We start from the raw sequence: 21,367 nt of genomic DNA, 5'->3' as shown, positions 1-21,367 counted from the left end.
CAGAATGTAGAGCTGTCTCTTTTACGTAATCCCATACAAATGATAGACACGAAAAATAAGTCACCAACCAATCACATACGAAACTATGAAACCAACGAATTGAATTTCGAATGTTTTGTGGAAACATGTCTGTGATTAGTTGGTGCCTCAAAATGGTTAAAGCCTACTTTCGTCTCAGTATAGGTACTAATACTATAACTATACTATACTAATTTCTTTCCGTGGATAGAGTATCATCGTCATAATCAACCCATAGCCAGCTCACTACAGAGTACGGGTCTCCACTTAGTATGAGAAGGGTTTTGGCCATAGTCCACTACGCTGGCCAAGTGCGGTTTGGCAGATTTCATACACCTTTGAGAACATTATGGAGAACTTTCAGGCATGAAGGTTTCCTCACGATGTTTTCCTTCAGCGTTAAAGCGAGTAATATTTACTTTCTTAAAACGCCGACAAGTTGAGGTGCGTGCCCGGGATCGAATTGAACCCCCCAACCTCCGGAATAGGAGGCGGACGTCATAACCACTAGGTTATCATGGCTTATCAACACGGCGGATAGAGTATATAAGTACTTAATATTAAACTTACAGCTTTCGAGATTCATAGAGCACTTTTGCTCGTCAAATGGAAACTTCTGGAGATTCATCCAACAGTATAGCACAGCCTGCATTCGGCGGCTAAACAACACTTCTCCATCTGGTGCTATGGAGATGAGTACGTCCTTGCTGTCCGTGCCCATGAGGCTGGAGACCTGTTCATTAGACATGTACAAGTGGGGCACCCATATCCGCTGACGCAGATCACTCTCTCCGATAATTTTCGTACGTTCCGGCGAGTACAGCGCATATGCCAGCCGTGGGTCTGTCCATCGCAATTGAAGAAGGAAATGCAATTTGAAATTCTGTAACAAATATTTAAATAAGTACTTACTTAGCCTTTAAAAACCTCATGATTATACCTTATACAGTTTAATTTATAAGATACTAGATGACGCCCGCAACTTCGTCGGCGCGGATTTAGGGTTTTAAAAATCCCAAGGGATTGTTTGAGAAGAAAAGTAGCCTATATGTACTTCTCCGGGATGCAAGCTATCTCTGTACTAAATTTCATTAAAATCGGTTAAACGGATGGACCGTCAAAAGCTCACATGCATGGACAGTCAGACAAACAGATAGACAGACAGACAAACTTTCGCATTTATAATATTGGTATGGATATGGATATATTTCTCCCTAAGTAGGTACCTACTTCGGAGGCAGTCAGGATACTTTTTGATTTTAAATTAAGACTTGTGTAAAACAAGTTAAGTGTGTAGGTTAGATTAGGGAACGATGGGGGCCGAAAAGCCCAAAAAAAAATTGAATGATTTAGAAAAACATCTAATTAAATCTACCCACTGTCAGTAAAAAATCACAACTAGGTGTTTAGGTATATTGTAGAAACTGGAAACCTGCACAAAAACCCACCACCACCAGCACAAAACGCGTGTATGTTTTACAACTGCACACGCATATGTTTTGACTGCACATCTACTAGACAGCTAAACGGGTGAGGGGTAACCACCTCTGACTTTTCGGACAGTTAAATAAAACATCGTGAAGAAAGCTGCGTGCTTGAGAGTAATCTATAATGTTTTCAAAGGAGTAATAAGTTTGTTGATCCACAATTGGCCAGCGTGGTGGACTATGACTATTCTAATTCTGTAAAGGAACTCGTACTCAGTAGTGGGCCGTTGAAGGATGACGGTATTAGTAAGTAGTAACTTGAAGGTAATAGTTGTTATTTTGAATAGCTTTGCTGAATTTATATCTCAGAAAAAAACCGTTTTTCGAAACAGTACAGTAAACAAATATTTAAGTAATATATAGTTTGATGTTATGTAAAAGTGGTGTAAAGAAAGCCTACGAGCAATAAATAATAGATGTGCAAAATTGTAAACAGTGTGTAAGTTTGTAAGTCCTGTTATGAGGGGATAATGCCAGTGTGCGTCGTCGCCGTTCTTATTAGAATATAATATTATTGTCTTATTTAGAACTTGGCGGACACACTGGCGTTGTATTAGTAGTGTTCAGTAGGGTGACCGATCAAGGTTCACTAATGTAACCGTTCAGTAGTCCTCCATACCAAATCGTGTGCTTCAGCTGGCTGGATGAAATAGACATAAGCGCTGGCGTGCACGTAGACCACTTCCCCGGTCTGGTAGGTGGGCAACAGCAGCCGGTCATAGCGGCACTCGTTCGCCAGTCGAGACAGGAACTCTGATTGGGTGTAGCCGTCGCCTTTGTCAAGGGATGGACAATCTAATACTGGATTTTGTCTGAAAAGATTATTTTTTTAACGTAAAAAATAGAATCGAAATATTTTCCTCTCAATTATTTTAGCAATGCGCTTTTGAATATGATATGAAAAAATGAAGAATATTCAGTAGGTTTCTCTGACTGGTGCAGATGGAGTCAAGGACTTGTCGTACGTAATAAGAACGTTAAGTTAGGACGTGGTCAGGACCCAGGATACAAATAGTTAGATTATGAATTGACGTATATTGTATGGTATATCTATCGTCCATAATGTTGAGTAAATCTATATACTCTTTGGATATAACATCCTTTGGATATAACATCCTAATTACACAAAAGGCAAAATTGCACCTAACCATACTATAGAGACAAAAATACCAAATCTTCATTTAAATTCACTAAATTAGTTATCTGTTATCAAAATACAAGTAGACTGTGATAGCCGTAATCAATATGCAGACATGATTATTATTATTATTAAAATCCATAACTGTAATTGTAATAATTATTATTAGTAGTAGTACGAGTGACGCAAAACAATTGAGACGCAGACATACTAATTATTATGTGTAAAGTGATGTAGTTATAAAGTAACATTATTAAAGTAGGTAAATATTAATAATGCCTTCTAAGGTCGTAAAATGCAAAATACAAAATAAGACCGCAGTGCGGAACCTTCGGTGCACGAGTCGGTTTTTGATAGGTACTTGACTGGTTTTTAGGGTTCCGTAGCCGAATGGCAAAAACGGAACCCTTTTAGATTCGTCATGTCTGTCTGTCTGTCTGTCCGTCCGTCCGTATATCACAGCCACTTTTTTCCGAAACTATAAGAGCTATAGGGGAAAGCAGGTAGGATTCGTACAGAGGGAGCATTCGTACAACAGTCATATCTACACTATGCTACATGGTGACGCGTTTGTGTTTTTGTATATGTGAGGCCCGCTCATATTCATAGGCTCACAGCTAAGTGCAGTGGCTGTACAACAGTCAGTTTTTTTAGAATAAGTCAAAACGTGTTTTCACACCGCGAAAATAATTTTTCGACTCATCTTTGACGACATTAATTCGTAATAAGCTTGGCTCAAATTGTTAAAGTAACATATAATAGTCTTTGGATAAGTGCCTCAGATTCATGTGTAAACATTAATTTTGGGATAACCTTCACCGTTATTTTTGTTTTAAATTTATTGTTTGATTTTTTTAGTTGGGGTACCTTCGTGCAGTTAGGAGTGGGGTGGATTCGTACTTTACGAATGCACCCCGCGTGAGTTCAGGATCGTTTTTGCACTAACTGGGTTATGGGATTCCAATTCTAAACCACTCCCAGATGATAACATGCAACAAATAGTGGTGGTGCCTTGACTAGCAGAGTAGAACTAGAGTGAAGAAACTCTCGGTTTGATCCTGAAATCGACATCTGCTAAATATTAGGCTAGGGGTGTCGTTAAATCAAAAATACCTAGTAGTTTCATAGCCTACCGAGCGTCAAATATAGGTGACATTTGACGCCTGCCAGTGTGGGTGAAACCTCGATGTTTTCTTTCTTCGAAGTTTCATGCCTGTGGTTAGCTGCGCTATAAGTCAAATCAGCAACTTCTTATCAAACGTCAAAACGCTGGCTTAGTAGGTACCTATGGCAGCTTGTATAAAAGATATACATAGATATGACGTCATAAACATTTGACGTACTCTTTATATTTAAATCGACAACTTTAGAATCAGTTTAGTAATGGTTAAAACTTACAATGGACGTGGATTTCACGAAATTTGGAAGACCCTCTGTTTAATAATAATTACTAAGAAATCGTTTATTTTTGACATAGGCGCTATCCCAATTCAACTCCCAAAGAAATAACTCTTACTCAAAAAGATCTATCATCAAGATTGCCACCTCCATCACCATCTACATCAACTGTGGGATGATGACGCCAGAAATTATGCAACCTTTTACCTTAGCCTAAAGTGAATGAGAATGCACCTAAAAAGACACAAAGAAAGGAAAAGTATTAGAAAAATTAAGGATATAACATATAATCCCGAAAAAAATAGACTGATAGAAAAAGAAAGAGCAAAAAAGATGAAAAAAGAAGAACAAGAGAGAAAACAGAAGGCTAAAGAGATGAAACGCGAGTTACTATAACGGTAAATTAGAATGTTGATTAATGAATGACTTAAATTGTAACAAATTGTTTGTAAACACCATATTGTTAGTTATTACTATGTTTAAGGTTGATTCTGTGTTAATTTTGATATCAATAAATGTTTAATTTCATATAAAATAGCCTTTTTAATTCCTGTGTACGAAGGCTCCCCACTATGTACGAATGTACCCTAGTCGATGTACAAAGTTACCTCGCGTGTGGGGTGCTTTCGTACGATTTCCATTTTTTGGGAAATTCATCATAGCTTTGTCATCTTACTTTGCATCAACACTGAACTACGCTATAATTAAAGCCAGATAACTAGGTAATCCAGCAGCGTTGAAATTATTTTAAAATATTTATTAGTTTTGTTTTTACATTACCTAGAGTAAAAAGTGTACGAATCCTACCTGCTTTCCCCTACTGTTGAAACTTGGTAAGTAGATGTATTCTGTGAACCGCATTAAGATTTTTACACAAAAATAGAAAAACAACAATAAATTTTGGAGTTCCCCATACTGAAACTCAAATTTTTTTTTATCAAACCCATACGTGTGGGATATATGGATAGGTCTTCAAAAATTATATTGAGGTTTCTAATATCATTTTTTTCTAAACTGAATAGTTTGCGCGAGAGATACTTCCAAAGTGGTAAAATGTGTCCCCCCCCCTGTAGCTTCTAAAATAAGAGAATGATAAAATTGAAAAAAATATATGATGTACATTACCATCCATGCAAATAAAATACCATGCAAACTTCCACCGAAAATTGGTTTGAACGAGATCTAGTAATAGTATTTTTTGATTTATCGTGCAAAATGTCGATAAAATACGACTGTACTACGGAACCCTCACTGCGCGAGTCTGATTCGCACTTGGCCGGTTTTTTCCTTTTCAGGTACGGAATCCTGAAAACCGACCAAGTTTATACAATACGACCTATTTAACAGGGTTCCGTACATAATTATGAACATCATATTTTGGGTGTATGAATTATTTATTTTCCGAGCTAGAACATTGCAATAAACCGTGAAAGAAAAACTTTTTGATCACAGCTTACAATCTTACTTATTTTATAAATCATTGTTTTCAGTGGGTACCTACTTATTTGTTATTTAAATGCAGTAGGTATATGGTACATAATATAGTACCGAAAATACATATTCCTAATTACATAGTTAGTTTTTGAGAGAGCCTCCCCTTACAAAAATGGTCTTTAACTGACAACTTTGAACGCCCTCATTTCCTTATTTTTAACGATTAAAAAACATTGTACCTACTCTATTCAATAAGCTCTAAAACATCGATGGCTCTAAACAATGCTAAACCCCACATGCTAGGGTAAGAAAAAAGAAATTTGCTCGCTATTGCATCATGACTAATAACACAGCATCCACAAACAGTATCATTCTCATAATAAGAGCGAGAATCAAGACGTTTACAGAAAGCTGTTATTTCAGGTTAATATAGATTCATGGTAAGGCAAGGTCGATGGTGGAAGCTAACGGCGTCTGCGCCAATATTTGCCCCTGATAACATTGTCAACCAATACAGAGATATCTACCAGATTTGCTCTCAGATTAGACCTTAAGCTGCTTGCTACGTGTACTTTATTATATTATGTAGGTACATTATTAGTCGTATATATTATCAAAATCAAAGAGTAAGTTTGTTAGAATATTATTATTATTACTTATTCCATTTTCTACAAAACAATTACAAAATTTAATTTATTATGTTATGACAAGGATATTATTGTAGACAAGTAGGTATTTTTGAATAAAATCCTAGCATTTTTAGTACCTATGTCTCAAAATGTATACTTAGCAGATTAATTTTTATATAGATAGTAGGTACCTACCTACTCAGATCTTTCTATAATTAAGTACCTACATGTATTAACTTGCAGAATCGAAGAAGTATCCATGTTCCTACGTAGAATAGATAAAAACACAAGAAATATTTTGTATTTTCTGCGTAGACCGTAGCAACCGTGACCTACGAAGAAATTACTCTCTCTCTCTCTCTCTACGTGCTCTCTACATGCTCCGTAGCATTCCAAGTTTTAAATAAAAAGCATTACTTGAAATATCAAAATTAATTGCTATATCTTTCTAAAAAATTATATTCAGCTTTATTTGATCCTACGTTTATTTTGCATAGGTATGAGTAGATCTTTATGACAGCACTACTGTAACCGCATTTACTGGCAAATAGGATCTAGATCCAACTCATTGTTCCTGATATCATTTTATCTTATATTTTAAAGCAAATACACACAATACTTAATCTAAACAAGCGTCTAAATTTAAATTGCCTGCTGATATCGCAAAACAAATCCTTAATGCAGTGTGTAGTAAATGATGAATCATTAATTATATTAATAGACATTTATTATTATTCTACGAATTTCATATACAAAACCTTAGATAAATAATAATTAATTCATCTGCTGTCACAGACACAGAGCAGAAGTACTAAGAAGGTAAGAAGTCCAGCCAGCTCTACAATAACAAAGGTGTAGTCTTGTAGCGCCTAATCTACGAGTAAAGGTTTGGCCATAGTCCACCACGCTGACCGTGTACGAATTGGCAGACTTCACACATCTTTGAGAACATTATGGAGAGTTCTCAGGCAAGTTTCCTCACGAATGTGACGTCACGATGACGAAACGATGTTTTCCTTCACCGGTAAATCAAGTGATATTTAAATTCTTAAATCGCATATTTATTTAACTCCTAAAAGTTACAGGTGCATCCGTATTTGAGCTCCTGACCTCCCGGTGGGGAGGTCCCTCTCCCTACACCCTACAGTCACAAAATACTTAATCTATTAAACCAGTGCTGGCATCGTTCACTATACAGCTTCCTAAGATCTGACTAGACGATTACGGCCTATAAATGAATACTATCTACCGTAGGTAGATCTGTATTGTCAACAATTATTGCAAACCATGATGTACGACCCCGTAGTTATGTTAGACAATACCTACAGGGCAAGATAAAAGGCAAACGTAGACCTGTGCCCTGTTTATCAAACATTACAAGTCTACAAGCTCACAAGTTACAAGTTACAAGAACTTTTTACAAACTCTTGTAAATTATGTTTATCAAATAATTTCACAAGACTTGTAGGATTTTACAAGACTTGTAGAACTTATACTGTATATTTTTAATTTATACACACTTTATTTTTGCTAAATTGCAAAATAATTTTTTAACCGTAATAAATGTCGATAAAACAGCAATTACGGTACCATAACTAGTCAAGTTATTGTTAAAAATAAAACTTTTTTTCATATAATTTAATTTTGTGTTAAAAAACCTATTTGTAAAACCTATTGCTTCTTATTTTATTAACCTACCTACTTTGATTTATTCTATGTCGGTACACCAACAGGAAGTACCTAAACAAACAAAAAGTTTAAATTTAAAATAATACATTATTTTTAATTTAAACTTTTTGTTTGAAAAATAGATACCTAGACTTTAAAAAATTTCGCTATTCGAATTACACCGCAAAAAAATGGCGAAATCTGATGCGAAAGTAACAATTATTCTTCAATTAAATAATTCGTGACAAAAAAGATATTTTATTTGGCCCATTTACTGATAAATTATCTAAAGACCAAAAAATAGCAGAGTGGAAAGAGATACTATTGCTATGTCAATCGCTTGGACTTGTATCTGCCGAAAAAGATTATGCCAGCATACTCGTATGTATATGAGACACGTTTTGGTCAAATTTAAAAAAAGCAACAGATAAGTTTAATAAAATTACACCTTTGAATTATTTTATAGTTATTTTACCTATTTCTACTAGGTACTAGATAATTTAATTATTCTATCATACTTGCATACAACTTGTAAAATAAATTAAGAGTCAACGGAGGCTCTCCAACTTTTTCGTTACAAGTTACAAGCTACAAGCTACAAAGGCATTTTTGATGAACAAAACCACAAATACAAGTGTGAAAAACACTTGTATTACATGTGATATTACTTGTAGCTTGTAGTTTACAAGTGTAGTTTTGATAAACGCATTCTTGTAAAAATGCACAAATTTACAAGAGAAACGCTTGTAATACAAGACTTGTAACGTTTGATAAACAGGGCACTGGCCGTAGACGAACATCCTGGCTTAAAAACCTTCGCCAGTGGTTTTCGCAACTGCTGCTTCAGGACAACGCTAGACCTCATAATATTTCACAACTGACAATCGCTAAATTAAAAGAGTTGCGATTGGAATGTCTCCGACACACAAAAGGTGATTTTGATTGATATTTGTTTTGGTGTTGAAGTATCTATGATTGAAACTAAACTAAGAATAATATAATATCTGAATAATTACTAGTATTAGATACTATTTATCTGTTTTTCGATAGGTAATGGCGAACTCGAGAGTCTTCTGAAAGTGAAGAGTATGTACTTAACCTACTTAAGATTAATATTCCCGGAAATTGGTAACATTAGAAATTAAACAGGTAACCAATCTAGCAGATACTCATTTATTTCACTTTCGAGTTATGCTGAATGCCGATTGACTATTTTTTGGCTATCTGCATTGCGTTTGGTAAGCGTCCTGATTATTGTCCTATTTTTGTAAATCCGTTGTTTTTATTCTGTTATTCTAATCTTCTTTTTATTGCTAGGTATTATATGTATACCTATCGCTAATTAATTATAGGATTCTAAACTTCTTAACAAGAATGTTTCAATTCGTCATTTATTTTAGCATTTTCATGTGTTTATTTTAACGTAATTCGTTATCAATTTATTTAGGTAGGTAAGTGGGTATATAATCTCTTTGGCCTTTTTTTGCGTTATTATAATTCTCTGAAATGATTTTGGTAACTTCTTTTACAGCACACGTGATATTTGCTGTTCGCTTTTGTACATACCTATACGTTACCTACCTACAATAACGATGTTGACAGGATTATTTAACGAGATAACCGTTAAATTTATGATTCCTAATCTATCTTAGAAAGCAAATTTACCTTATCTCGTAACTCGGTACAAAATATCTTTAGGTGAGTACCTCTGTATACCTACTAACAGCTAATAAAATGTTATTTCTATAACTATTAGATTAGTTGGATTATGAATTCAACCCTGAAGCACTCCTACCTAACTACATAATAGGTATTAACAAAAGGTGACTTTTGCACTTCGCTGACTTGTCTGTAATAAGTCATTCTTTCCTTGACTCAGCTTAGATCATACCTATACGATCTAATTGTTTGTTTTATTTGCCTAGGTATCTAATATTTATATTATTAATTTTAATTACTCAATAATTAAATTGCTCTTCCTTCTGCCAACCTGGGTACTAGGTATGTTAGACCACACTCTTTCTGTGGTGATTGGTCTTACGATGGCGCCACAATAAACCAGCCTCACAGTTGCCACTGCGTTGAAGCCTTCAATCACCAGGAAGCTCTCTTGTTCGAGAATCCGGAGGTCCCTTGCCATCGCTCACGTGCCAGCTGTACAAGAACCTATTGCATTGGCACGTAGCGATGGCAAGAGACCTGATGGTATAACGCTCGTTTCTTAGGAGGATGGGTCGCTTGTTTTGTTTGGGATGCAACGTGTGTACACACTTTAGCTGCATCCCACATTCAGGTGCAGCAGCCACGGGCCAAGAGCTGCAAGTATGAAAACCTCGATGGGAACTTCGTATTATACATATTTGTGCCTTTTGCGCCTTGCGACCTGGGGACTCGACTTTTTGTTTTATTTTTTGATTATAATTTTAATATTTAATACTTTAATATTTTATTAGTTATAACTAATTAATAATTACTAATTATTATTATTTTTCTGGAACAGAAAAAGTGTAAAGTACCTACAATGAAAACAGTTAATCTTAAATATATAAAAGGAAAAGGTGTCTGACTGACTGACTGATCTATCAACGCACAGCTCAAACTACTAGACGGATTGAGCTAAAATTTGGCATGCAGATAGCTATCATAACGTAGGCATCCGCTAAGAAAGAGATTTTGAAAATTCAACCCCTAAGGGGGTGAAATAGGGGTTTGAAATTTATGTAGTCCACGTGGACGAAGTCGCGAGCATAAGCTAGTTATACCTAAATGCGAAAGTGTTCGTTTGTTCTTCAGTCTCACCGCAAGGGAGCAACCGATCGATGCGATTTTTTGCATGGATCTGTAGACGAGGAAATCAAAGACTTCCAACGCGAATTTTTAAACCTAAATCATGGTTAAAATACTCTCATCTCTATAGCTGGCTTAACTTCGTTTCGAAGAAGGCACGCGATGATGGATGATGATATTTTTATTTATATTAAATTCAATAGAATATAAATAACAATCAAATACTTAATTTTACAGATTTTTACTATTTAATATGTACCTACCTATGTAGGAATGTATTCATTTAATTATATATCTAAAGGTAAGTAGGTACCTACCTGCTTTTAATAAAATTAATAGTGGACGAATTCTGTCCTAATAAAATAGGTAAATACATTTTCGTCAGAGGAAGCTAATAACGACTAGTCGACGCGCCCCCGCTTCGCACGAGGAATAATAATAGGAACCTATCTATTACCTTTAAATAACCAAGTATTGCCTAAAGTTGATAATACAAATTTGAGTGATAGTGACGAAAACACGCGGCGTATTGTCCCGCGGGGAAGCGTGCCGCAGCAAAAACATAATAATCATTTAATACGACACTGTAAATGAGTCTTATTTGTTTATTTCGTTCAGGTGTACAATTAGATGTTATTTTCCATTTTTAGGTAGGTGCCCATTCCGCGATTCAACAATAAGCTACAGCAGCAGCGGTCAGCCCGCATCGTTGTATCAAAGGGGGTTTAGTATTCCGAACATAAACTATAGAGAAGTCTTTTACCTTAATCGCTAGGTCACCGATACAGGAAATTGAATTTGGAAATAAGTAGTGAGTGTTTTACAATACATGCAGGCGAAGGCGATCGTGATCCTTCATTTTGTGAAGGCCGAGATCACTTGACGGAACGAATCTGCATCAAATGGCTTGGCAATGTTTAATTGTAAAGACTAAGAGAGCTGTTTAACATGCAGCCTTTATACCTGTAGCTTCTTCACTATTTATAGACTACTGACGTGGAATTATGATAACCGATTACTCTACATTTTTCTACCCGACTTCTCTATTTGGTAGGTATACTTCCTAGTTACTTAATTTGTAAGTATTCGAGTTTGTAATTTGTTACGAGCTAAAGACCGTCAACTATCTGCTAATCGTAATTTTAATTACTTTTCCACCCTTGTCTTATCATGGAACTATAGGAATCGGCTTCGACATCTGTAAAATGGTTTATTTTATTAAGTTCGGGTTACGTAAAAATGTGTAATTAACAATATGTTACTATGTATGATCTAAGTTACTAATTGATTCCTTAAAAAACTTGTTTTTCTGTCGCTTGGTATATTTTAATATTGTACCTTATTACAAAGTACAGGAGGTAGGCTAAGTGTAAATGTTTGTTCATATTTAAAATATTTTGACTCAATCAACACTTCATTTATCAAAATCAGCCCAGTAGTTTAGGAGCTACGGTGTAATATACGTAAATACAAACATAAGTACATAGCTGTGCCGTAGTCTGGTAATAAAACTGATCAAGTGCATTGAAATCAATTTGTATGCTTGATATTATGATAAATAATATTATTATCTGGGCGTTTGATTGTATCGAAGTACAGATTGATTGCAAAAAATGTGATTAGGAGCAAAACTATTCGCAAGTGGCGATGGTCGGTCTACCTTGACCCTGCGCGGGCGCACCTTGTCGTGTGACCGCCTGAGGTACCCTCCCAACCTAATCGATGGAGGTCACAACGCTAATATTTTTCCCGTTTAATTTTTTGTTTTAACAAATTAGTAATCCAATAAAAAAATCACGTTTAATTAATAAATATTTCAATGTTATCACTTGTCTTTAGCTTATCGCGCCGATTTTTTAATGGTCAAATAACTTTTAAATCCAAGTTTAAATTTTACTGTCAAAATTTCAAATTCATTCGCCCTGTATCTGGCAATTGCAAAATCACCCCTTAGATAATCAAATTGTACCTACTTACTTATGAAATTATTACTTAATTTAATGGTCGCAGTGAAAGATAACTTACAAGTTACAACCAGTCTACCAAGAGTAAACGAATGAGAATAAGAAGAACTTATCTATTCCGAAAAAGCAGTTTAGTAGATAATGCGCCTCAACTCGTGCCTACCTTTAAAGTTACTCAATACATAAAAATAGAGCAACAAAGTTCTATGTAGAGCAAGCTATAGTGGTAGGTAAACAACTTGTTATGAACATCAGTGTTGTTTATAAACTATGTAGCTATACTTACTGCATTTCGACTTATCTGCTGATCAATTCAATAAGAGCCGTGATGACGTCCCCCTCCGATTCGGGAGGTCGGGGCTTCGATCCCAGACACGTACCTCTAATTTTGTAGAGTTATGTGCATTTTAAGCTACTTATTTAAATAACATAGGACACCATTGTGAGGAAACTTGCTTGGCTGTGAATTCTCCATAGGTACTGTTCTCAAAGGTGTGTGAAGTCCACCGATCCGCACTTGGACACGTGGTGGACTATCGCTACACCCTCCTTATTCTGAGAGGAGACCCGTGTTCAGTAGTGAGCCAGTGATCGGTTGATCATGATAATGATTGTTCAATCCCAAGTAAAAATAAAACCCTGTTGGCAGAAGAAGGTAGGTTCACAATTTTTCTTTATTCTTAAAGGTTAGTTTTTGTCCGAATAATCAATATTTTTTTTGTATCGAATCGATCTTGATATAATTACTTACCTAATTTTTACATATAATATTATACCTTCTGTCTAGTTAGTTTTAAATTTAGTGAGGATCTATCATCTGATGATAAGTTTCGGAGATGGAGTAAAGTCGGAACTTATCAACGGGTACCTACCAGTACCTACTACCTAATCAATCGCGATTAGCCATAGGCTATGGCCCATGGCTTAGTAAGTAGACGCCTAACCATACATAAGTAATACAAACCACGCAATTTACATACATTTTCATTTCTTCCCTATTGGTGACGGGTCGATTTAGATTTAAAAAACTTCTGACTGCAATTCAACGGGTTTTATTATCATTCAGCACGAGGAAGGTTTATAGAACTTCAACAAAGATTATAATAAGTTTAGCACATTAGTATTTGTCAATGGGATTTAGGTAAGCCAACCGGTATAGTGCAGATAATCAGTACCATCAGTACCCATATCAGTACCCATATTATAAATGCGAAAGTGTTTTTTGTTGGTTTGTTGCTTTATAGGTTTGTTGGTTTGTCCTTCAATCACGTCGCAACGGAGCAACGGATCGACGTTATTTTTTGCACGGGTATATTTAAAGACCTGGAGAGTGACATAGGCTACATTTTACCCCAGGAAATCAAAGAGTTTTTTAAAAACCTTAATCCACGCGTACGAAGTCGCGGGCATCAGCTAGTAATATCATAATTTCATAGTTCTCCCGCAAACTTTAATTAGGTACCTACACTTACAGTACCTATTAGTTTCGAGCCCGCTGACTTAAAAGCTAAGGAAAATGTCAAATTGAAAATTTTAAAGTTATTGGCACAGAATTGGTTATTACCAAGTTAGATATTTACTATTTACCTATACAACCATCTCAGGCTATACACTTACATATCAAATGTACATTAAGTGAGGCCTAATCCGTTAGCATTATCAGTGCCTGTTGCCTTGACGCGTAAAAAACGATGAAAGGTCAAATGATAGCTTCCTCGCCCTCGGCGTGACGGAGTAACGTTCTAATTTATTTGCTGAAAACTGTAAACTTGCATAGGTAAGTACCTACTTACCTACTAAGTAAGCATTAAGTAAGTGTAACATAATATTATACAATCGGTTGGTACATCGGTGGTATAGAACATCGCAACTATTACTAAATATTTCTTTAGAACTTAGAAGACATCTAAAAGCTGTTTAGTAAAATAAAAAATTGTGCATAATAATTAATGAGTAAGCAGATATCTACATATACTCTACTTAGTACTAAATATATTATTCTGTGACCTAGATACCGTCACAGAAGAAATCATTAGGAACAGAAACACAAAAACTAAAGTAAAATAATTGATCATCTAATTAAAGTAAAATGATAGTTATTTGTGAATGAAGAAAAAGTGTTTATCCACATAAATTACTTAAGTATCTACCTATATTATACTTGTTATGCCTGCTTTAGATGGGATTTGAACCTCAAATACTATTTTTCTGAACTCAGAATTTTATTTTACCGATGAGCTATGGACTCAATATATGACTTCAAATCAACATATGACAGCCATTAAGAAGTCAAGTCTAATTAGTTTTAAGGTGGTTTATTAAGAAGGAGAAGGGGACGTCTTAATTAACATAATTATAAAAATTAACATACTCGTAACTTCATCATCAAATATCAAAGCCTCCAAGCATTTTAATATTGTGTTTGTCTTTGTTCTGCTCTGAACACTATAGAAAAGTGCACGTCTTCTGCAAACACTTCACATGTCATTGTTTTAATAATGAGGTATAGTCACGAGTACAGCTCATTAACAGTTTCATAATTAGTATTTGTTACAGGTTAAAATAAATATTAACTTTCATACACGAAGTTTAAATAATGCGTAACTAATGTTGTCAATAGAAACTGCAGGCTAGTTTGCTAAAAAATAAGCATACTAAGATACCTAAGTAGTAGGATACGAAGTAACTTAAGTAGTAACTTTAGTACTAATAAGTACTTAGATACGAAAATAATAATCGATGGGTAGGTACTAATTTATTCTATAAAGGTTTAGTGTGAACCCTTTTTATCAAAAAACAAAAAGAAACAACGCAACGAAAGTTTCAACTTTCAGGTAGGTAAGTACCTGCCTAAGTAAGATTTCACAGACACGAAAAATGATAGACACCTGTGGATTATGATCGCATACCTACTCATCAGATTAGCTTCATGTGTAACTAAGCTGTTAATGACCTACCTTCTTTGATAACTGAGCGTTTCTCATTGAAATAAGTACCTACACAATAAAATTTCGCCTCAGATAGATAATGTTAACACAAAATAGTAGGTAAAACACTTAAGAGTACCTAACAATATTTCACTGCATCTCTGAACTGTGATAGGTACCTCGCAAAGCAATAGTTTCGTTTTTGCGAAATAATAGTTCCGCATTTGTAGCCGGAAAGTAATTAGTGATGATCCTGTATATAGATGGAATATGGAAAAATGTAAGAGTAAAAGTGCTTTAAGTACCTATATATGTATAAGTATCTACCTACCTATAGAAAAAAGGCGTTTGCTCAGTTTTGGTACAGCTACCACATTGGCTTCTACACAATTTAACTTTGCAACTTTAACTTTACCAGTAAGTAAGTAGCCTAAGTATAGATAGGCTGTAAACTTCTACAATGGAAACTCGTATCTCCAGCATAGCATGGTGAGTCATGATATGGTCGGGGTTACCAAGGAGACGTGAGAAAAACAATATGGCTTGAATATGGTAAGAGAAAAGACTTGCGTAGGTAGGTAGCGTGAGCTACATTTTATGTTCAAAAAATTAGAGATCCCTAGGAAAATTGAAATAATGTGAATTAGGTCGGAAAAGAAGTGTGGATTATTAATGGGTGCAATGTAGATACTAATGTGGTGTCAGTGAGGCCTGACACCACATTAGTATCTACATTGCACCCATGCGAAGCCGGGGCGGGTCCCCTAGTAGATGAATAAATAAGATACCTATTCGGGGCCTTAGCAGCCTTCAATAAGATAGAAATAGAAAATACCTACTTTATAGGGTTCCGTACCTCAAAAGGAAAACAGACGACAAAGTTATCCTTATAGGATAACTTTGTCGTCTGTCTGTCCGTCTGTCCGTCGTGTCTGTCAAGAAAACCTTTAGGGTACTTCCCGTTTACCTACATACGTAGGTAGGTCTTTTAGCATAAGTAAACGAATAAATGCGAAGACTGTATGTGTGGTTACATCACAAAAAACAAAATTAAAATGTGTATAGGTACACGAACAAATAATTTCGTATTTTCAATTTTCAAAGTAAGATAACCTATACCAAGTGGGGTATTATATGTATGTAATAATAGTTTTTGACTTATCGTGCAAAATGTCGAAAAAAATAGTACGACAACCTCGGTGCGCAAGTCTGAATCGCACTTGGGCCGATTTTTTAGTCGTCAAATGCATCTAAACGTCTTTACTACCAAGAAGAATCAGCAAGAAACTAGATCAGCGCCAGTAAGTAATACCTTTTATTTATATACTAATATTTGATTATGTAAAGATTAAGGTCTTTTCAGGAGCATACTTTTAGATTTTTTTAACTTGAGTACCTACTTATTACGTAACAAAAGCTTTCATAGATAGATAAATGTGACAGTAATAGTTGTTAAAAAGTCGGCCTTCTATTCGGGAGGTGTTCGAGCCCGGGCACGCACCTCTAACTTTTCTATGTGTTTTGAGAGCAATTAAAATAATATCACTTAACAACTTGAGGAAACCAGCACGCCTGAGAGTTCTCCATAATGTTCTCAAAGGTGTGAGAACAACGTAATGCAAATTGGCAGGCAATTTGCATTACGCCAGCAGCAAGCGTGGCGCACTATGGTCTAAAGCCTTGTAATTCTGAGAGGAAATCTGTCCTCAGTATTGGGCCGGTGATGACTGATGGGTTGATCATGATGACTTATTACGTTATCAATTCCTTATTTCACAATAATTAACTTTAAACGGTGAGACCCTGAAATAATAAAATTATTGTGACCTCGTCGTATATCTAGGTATAAATAAAATCGATTTGAATAAATTTCTCAGTCAATAAATCTAATGACTATTCGCATTGACAATAAGTATCTAACAATAAATTAAGTATACCCGAAACGAATTTGCACGCATTGAGAACTTTTAGAGAAATAATAGAAATAAATTGCCTCATTTGTTCATAAATAGTCAATTTAAATAAAATCGTCATCCATCTTTTGCATCATATAGAGGGTACCTACTGTACTTATCTAGTATCTACATATTGTTCTTATATTATCTACTTATTACTTAGGTAGGTATACCCGGAAATGAAACAGGAAGATAGTACCTATTTAAGGAAAAACAAAACCGACTTCAATGTAACCTTTACTAAACTGTTGCATTGAGTACGACAAAGCTGCTTGTATCTGTTTAGGAGTTCCATAGTTCCATGCTCTATCCCCAATTCCCCAGAAATCATCGTTAGATATTTATCTTTACTACTAGCTAATGCCCGCGACTTCGTCCGCGTGGATTTACGTTTTTCAAAATTCCGCGGGAACTCTTTGGTTTTCCGGGATAAAAAGTAGCCTATATGTTAATCCAGGGTATAATCTATCTCCATTCCAAAGTTCAGCCAAATCCGTCTAGAAGTTTTTGCGTGATTGAGTAACAAACATATAAACATCCACACTCACCCTCACATTTATAATATTATTAGGATAGGAGATCATCCCGAAGGAATACCTAATAATAAAAACTGGTCAGCGTTAAAAACTTCATGATTTTATGAAGTCGGTTAAAAATATATTTTTAACTAGGTCCCCGACCCACGCGTAAGTATGACAATTTTTTTAGCACCCACTTTTCATGTTTATTTAGGTAGATAGACATATCTACCCTAAGAGAAATCCGTTTCATGCAAGGTAATATAATATAGTATATGTACATATATGAGCCGTGATAGCTTAGTGGTTAGGACGTCCGCCTTCTATTCGGGAGGTCGGGGTTCAATTCCCGGCACGCACCTCTAACTTTTCGGAGATAATAAATAAATAAATAAATAGAAGGAAAATATCGTGAGGAAACCTGCATACCTGAAAATTCTCCATGATATCATCAAAGGTGTTTGAAGTCTGCCAACCCGCACTTGGCCAGCGTGGTGGACTATGGCCAAACTATTTTCATACTGAAAGGAAACCCGTGTTCTGCAGTGAGCCAGCGATAGGTTGATCATGATATGTATAGGTACAGTAATTTGAGTAAATGAATCTACCGCCTAAACTCGAAAATAATCTTGATTGTTTAGGACTCATCGAACCGCAAACGTTGTTTGTAAAGGCCCTTTGCTGAAAAACTCTACTAGTTAGAGACTTTATTTTATTTTTCCTGTAGATAATATTTTTTTACGAAGACCTGTATCAACTCTCATTAGTTACCTAGAATTTTTTGGCATGATATGATGCATATAATAATAATAATCTTTATTTTTCAAACATTAATTTTACATTAACAACTTATTACAAACTTATTTACTTCATTTTATTTTAACTTAAGATTTACGGTAAGTAAGAAATGGGAACGATGATCCTGATAAAGGACCGGAAGCTTGAGATTGGACTGAATATGAACATGCAAAAGACCAAGCTTACGACGAATAGCACCAAGAACTTAAGAAGAGGATAGAATTGAGAGGTTTGAATATATTTACCTTCTCTATCTTGCCTACTGAAAGCTCATGGACATGTGCATTCTACCAACTCTCACATATGGTGCTCAGACTTGGTTCCTGACTAACTCTCAAAAGTCCAGGCTCAAGGTTTGCCAAAGAGCCATGGAACGCAGCATACTTGGAATAAAACTAGCGGATCGTGTAAGGAATTCTGCTATGGGTACGGTCCGAAACACGAGTAGCCGACGTTGACCTTGCAGCCGCTACTTGCTTAAATGGGACTGAGCAGGTCATTTGTGCCGTATGGTAGATGACTTATGGGCAAAATCTGCTTCTTTCTGGACTCCCCAGAATCATCAACGCCAGCGTGGTAGGCCGAGGTGCCGATGGCACAGAATAGGGAATGTTAGAAACATCGGAGGGAGGCCTTTTGGACAGTACAGGCTGATTTAGATAAGATTAGAAATTCTATCATTTACATCAATACTTATTATGAAGAGGTAAAGTTTGTATGTAATCTACATCTTGAATCTAGAAAACTACTCATCTTATTTTAAAATTCTTCTTATGATACAATTATCTACTTACTTTTTACCACCAAACATACTTATAGATAGCTAGGTACCTATACATTATCCCTGAGTGCTATTATATCGCGTAAGTAGTGCGGACGAAGTCTCGGCCAAAAGAAGTTTGAAATAATGTTGGGCAAAAAAACTATTTCTCAAGTCTATAGCATTTATAGCACAGTTGTGGAAGACGGATAGACGGGCGAGGAGATTCCTTTTTAGGGTTCCGTACCCGAATAGTGCCAACCGGACCCTATTACTAAGACTTAGCTGTTCGTCTGTTTGTCTGTCTGTCAGCGGACTGTATCTCATGAATATGATAAGTCAAAATGTTCACAGATTGTGTATTTCTATTGCCACTATAACACCAATAAAAAAATCAAAATGGCCACCATGTAAATTAATGAAAATGAAAAAAATACCTACATAATCTTTACTATGATACGGAAACCTTCGTGTGCAAGTCCGACTAGAACTTGACCGGTTTTTTACAATTTTGGTAAGGAACCTTAAAAAGGAGGTAAAATAATAATAGATACAGCACGTTCTTAATTAGTTTTAAAAGGTGCATGATACAATCGTTGTTTATGTAGACTGTAGAGTGTAGACAAATAGTACCTAAGTAGCTGTAAGGTTTACTTACTTTCGTACCTGCCTATTTCAAATATAAGTTGTCAAGTGCAAAGTTTATTATATGAATCTCTTTTTAACCGACTTCCAAAAAGGAGGTGGTTCTCAATTCTGCCCGTTTTTTTCAATTTTTTTTTTATTGGAACTAGGTAGGCATGTAGGGCTAGGGTACTATCTTTTTCATGATTTTATCAGTGAAATCTCATATCAGATTGTCTGCCATACAATATAGTTAAAAGTTAAGTACCCTCCCTCGTTTAACTGTAATTATTTATTAGTCGAAATGTACCCAAAAAATTAATAACAGTTTAATATTATAATACTTAGGTTTAAATGTGTTTAGCATATAACTACCAATCTTTACCAATACCTACCTACGCGTGGATTTAGGTTTATATAAATCCCGTGGGAACTCTTTGCTTTTCCGGGATAAAAAGTTGGCTATGTCAATTTCCGGGACGCAAGCTACCTCTGTACCTTCACATAAACGGATGAGCGTTTAAGAAACTCCGTAGCAACTCTTTTATTTTCCGGGATAAAAAGAAGCCTCTGTCCATCCCCGGGATGTAAGCTGTTGGACCGTGAAAAGCTAGCAGACAGATAGACAGACACACTTTCGCATTTATAATATTAGTATGAAAGTATGGAATGCAAGGTTGTTTTCAAAGATTAATTTGAAGTGTCAGAAATAATATAAAATTATTAATTTATCTAATGAAGGTAGTTTAATAAATTCAATATAATATTGCACTCATTCGATGTCATATGATCGGTGGCTAGGAGGCCAACTGGAGTGAATTTGTATAAATACGGGAGTTTATAAGGTTTTAAGGGCGGTCTCCTTCTGAGATTCGGAACGATTATTGCATATTTTTGGTATTTAGATCGTGAACGGGATAATTAGATGTTCCAATAATTAGAGCAATCACGCTATAATTAAATTATTTATAAAATATTTTATTTAGATTAAGTGTTTAGGGTTCCGTAGCTCAAAAGAAAAAAGGAACCCTTATAATATAGGATCACTTTGTTGTCTGTTTGTCTGTCTGCTCTGTCTGTCGTGTCTGTCAAGAAAACCTATACGATAAGTACTTGCCGTTGACCTAGAATCAAAATTACTTAGTTAAAAAGTTCGACATTTATATATAGGTACCTAGAGGGATTTGAAGTAGGTATTTAGGTATAGGTATTCAATCCATAGACCATATTGTATGGATAACGTGGTTTTGCATAATTACCTA

General features: G+C 35.4%; 1 protein-coding gene across 2 annotated transcripts in view; it reads right to left on the bottom strand.

The window, feature by feature from the left end:
- LOC117988013 (pH-sensitive chloride channel 2-like) overlaps positions 1 to 21,367 on the bottom strand; it is a 31,459-nt gene that overhangs the window by 6,381 nt on the left and 3,711 nt on the right. For both annotated transcript variants that reach the window (XM_034975113.2, XM_034975112.2), the window contains exons 2-3: positions 2,125 to 2,317; positions 589 to 901 (exon numbers count right to left, since the gene is read on the bottom strand). In XM_034975113.2, the coding sequence (XP_034831004.1) occupies positions 589 to 901; positions 2,125 to 2,317 (506 nt within the window). The remainder of the gene's footprint in view (positions 1 to 588; positions 902 to 2,124; positions 2,318 to 21,367) is intronic.

The sequence above is a fragment of the Maniola hyperantus genome, chromosome 13 (assembly GCF_902806685.2).
Source record: "Maniola hyperantus chromosome 13, iAphHyp1.2, whole genome shotgun sequence".
Lineage (NCBI taxonomy): Eukaryota > Metazoa > Arthropoda > Insecta > Lepidoptera > Nymphalidae > Maniola > Maniola hyperantus.
The sequence above is the reverse complement of the archived record's forward strand: the minus strand, read 5'-3'. Positions and strand labels throughout refer to the sequence as shown.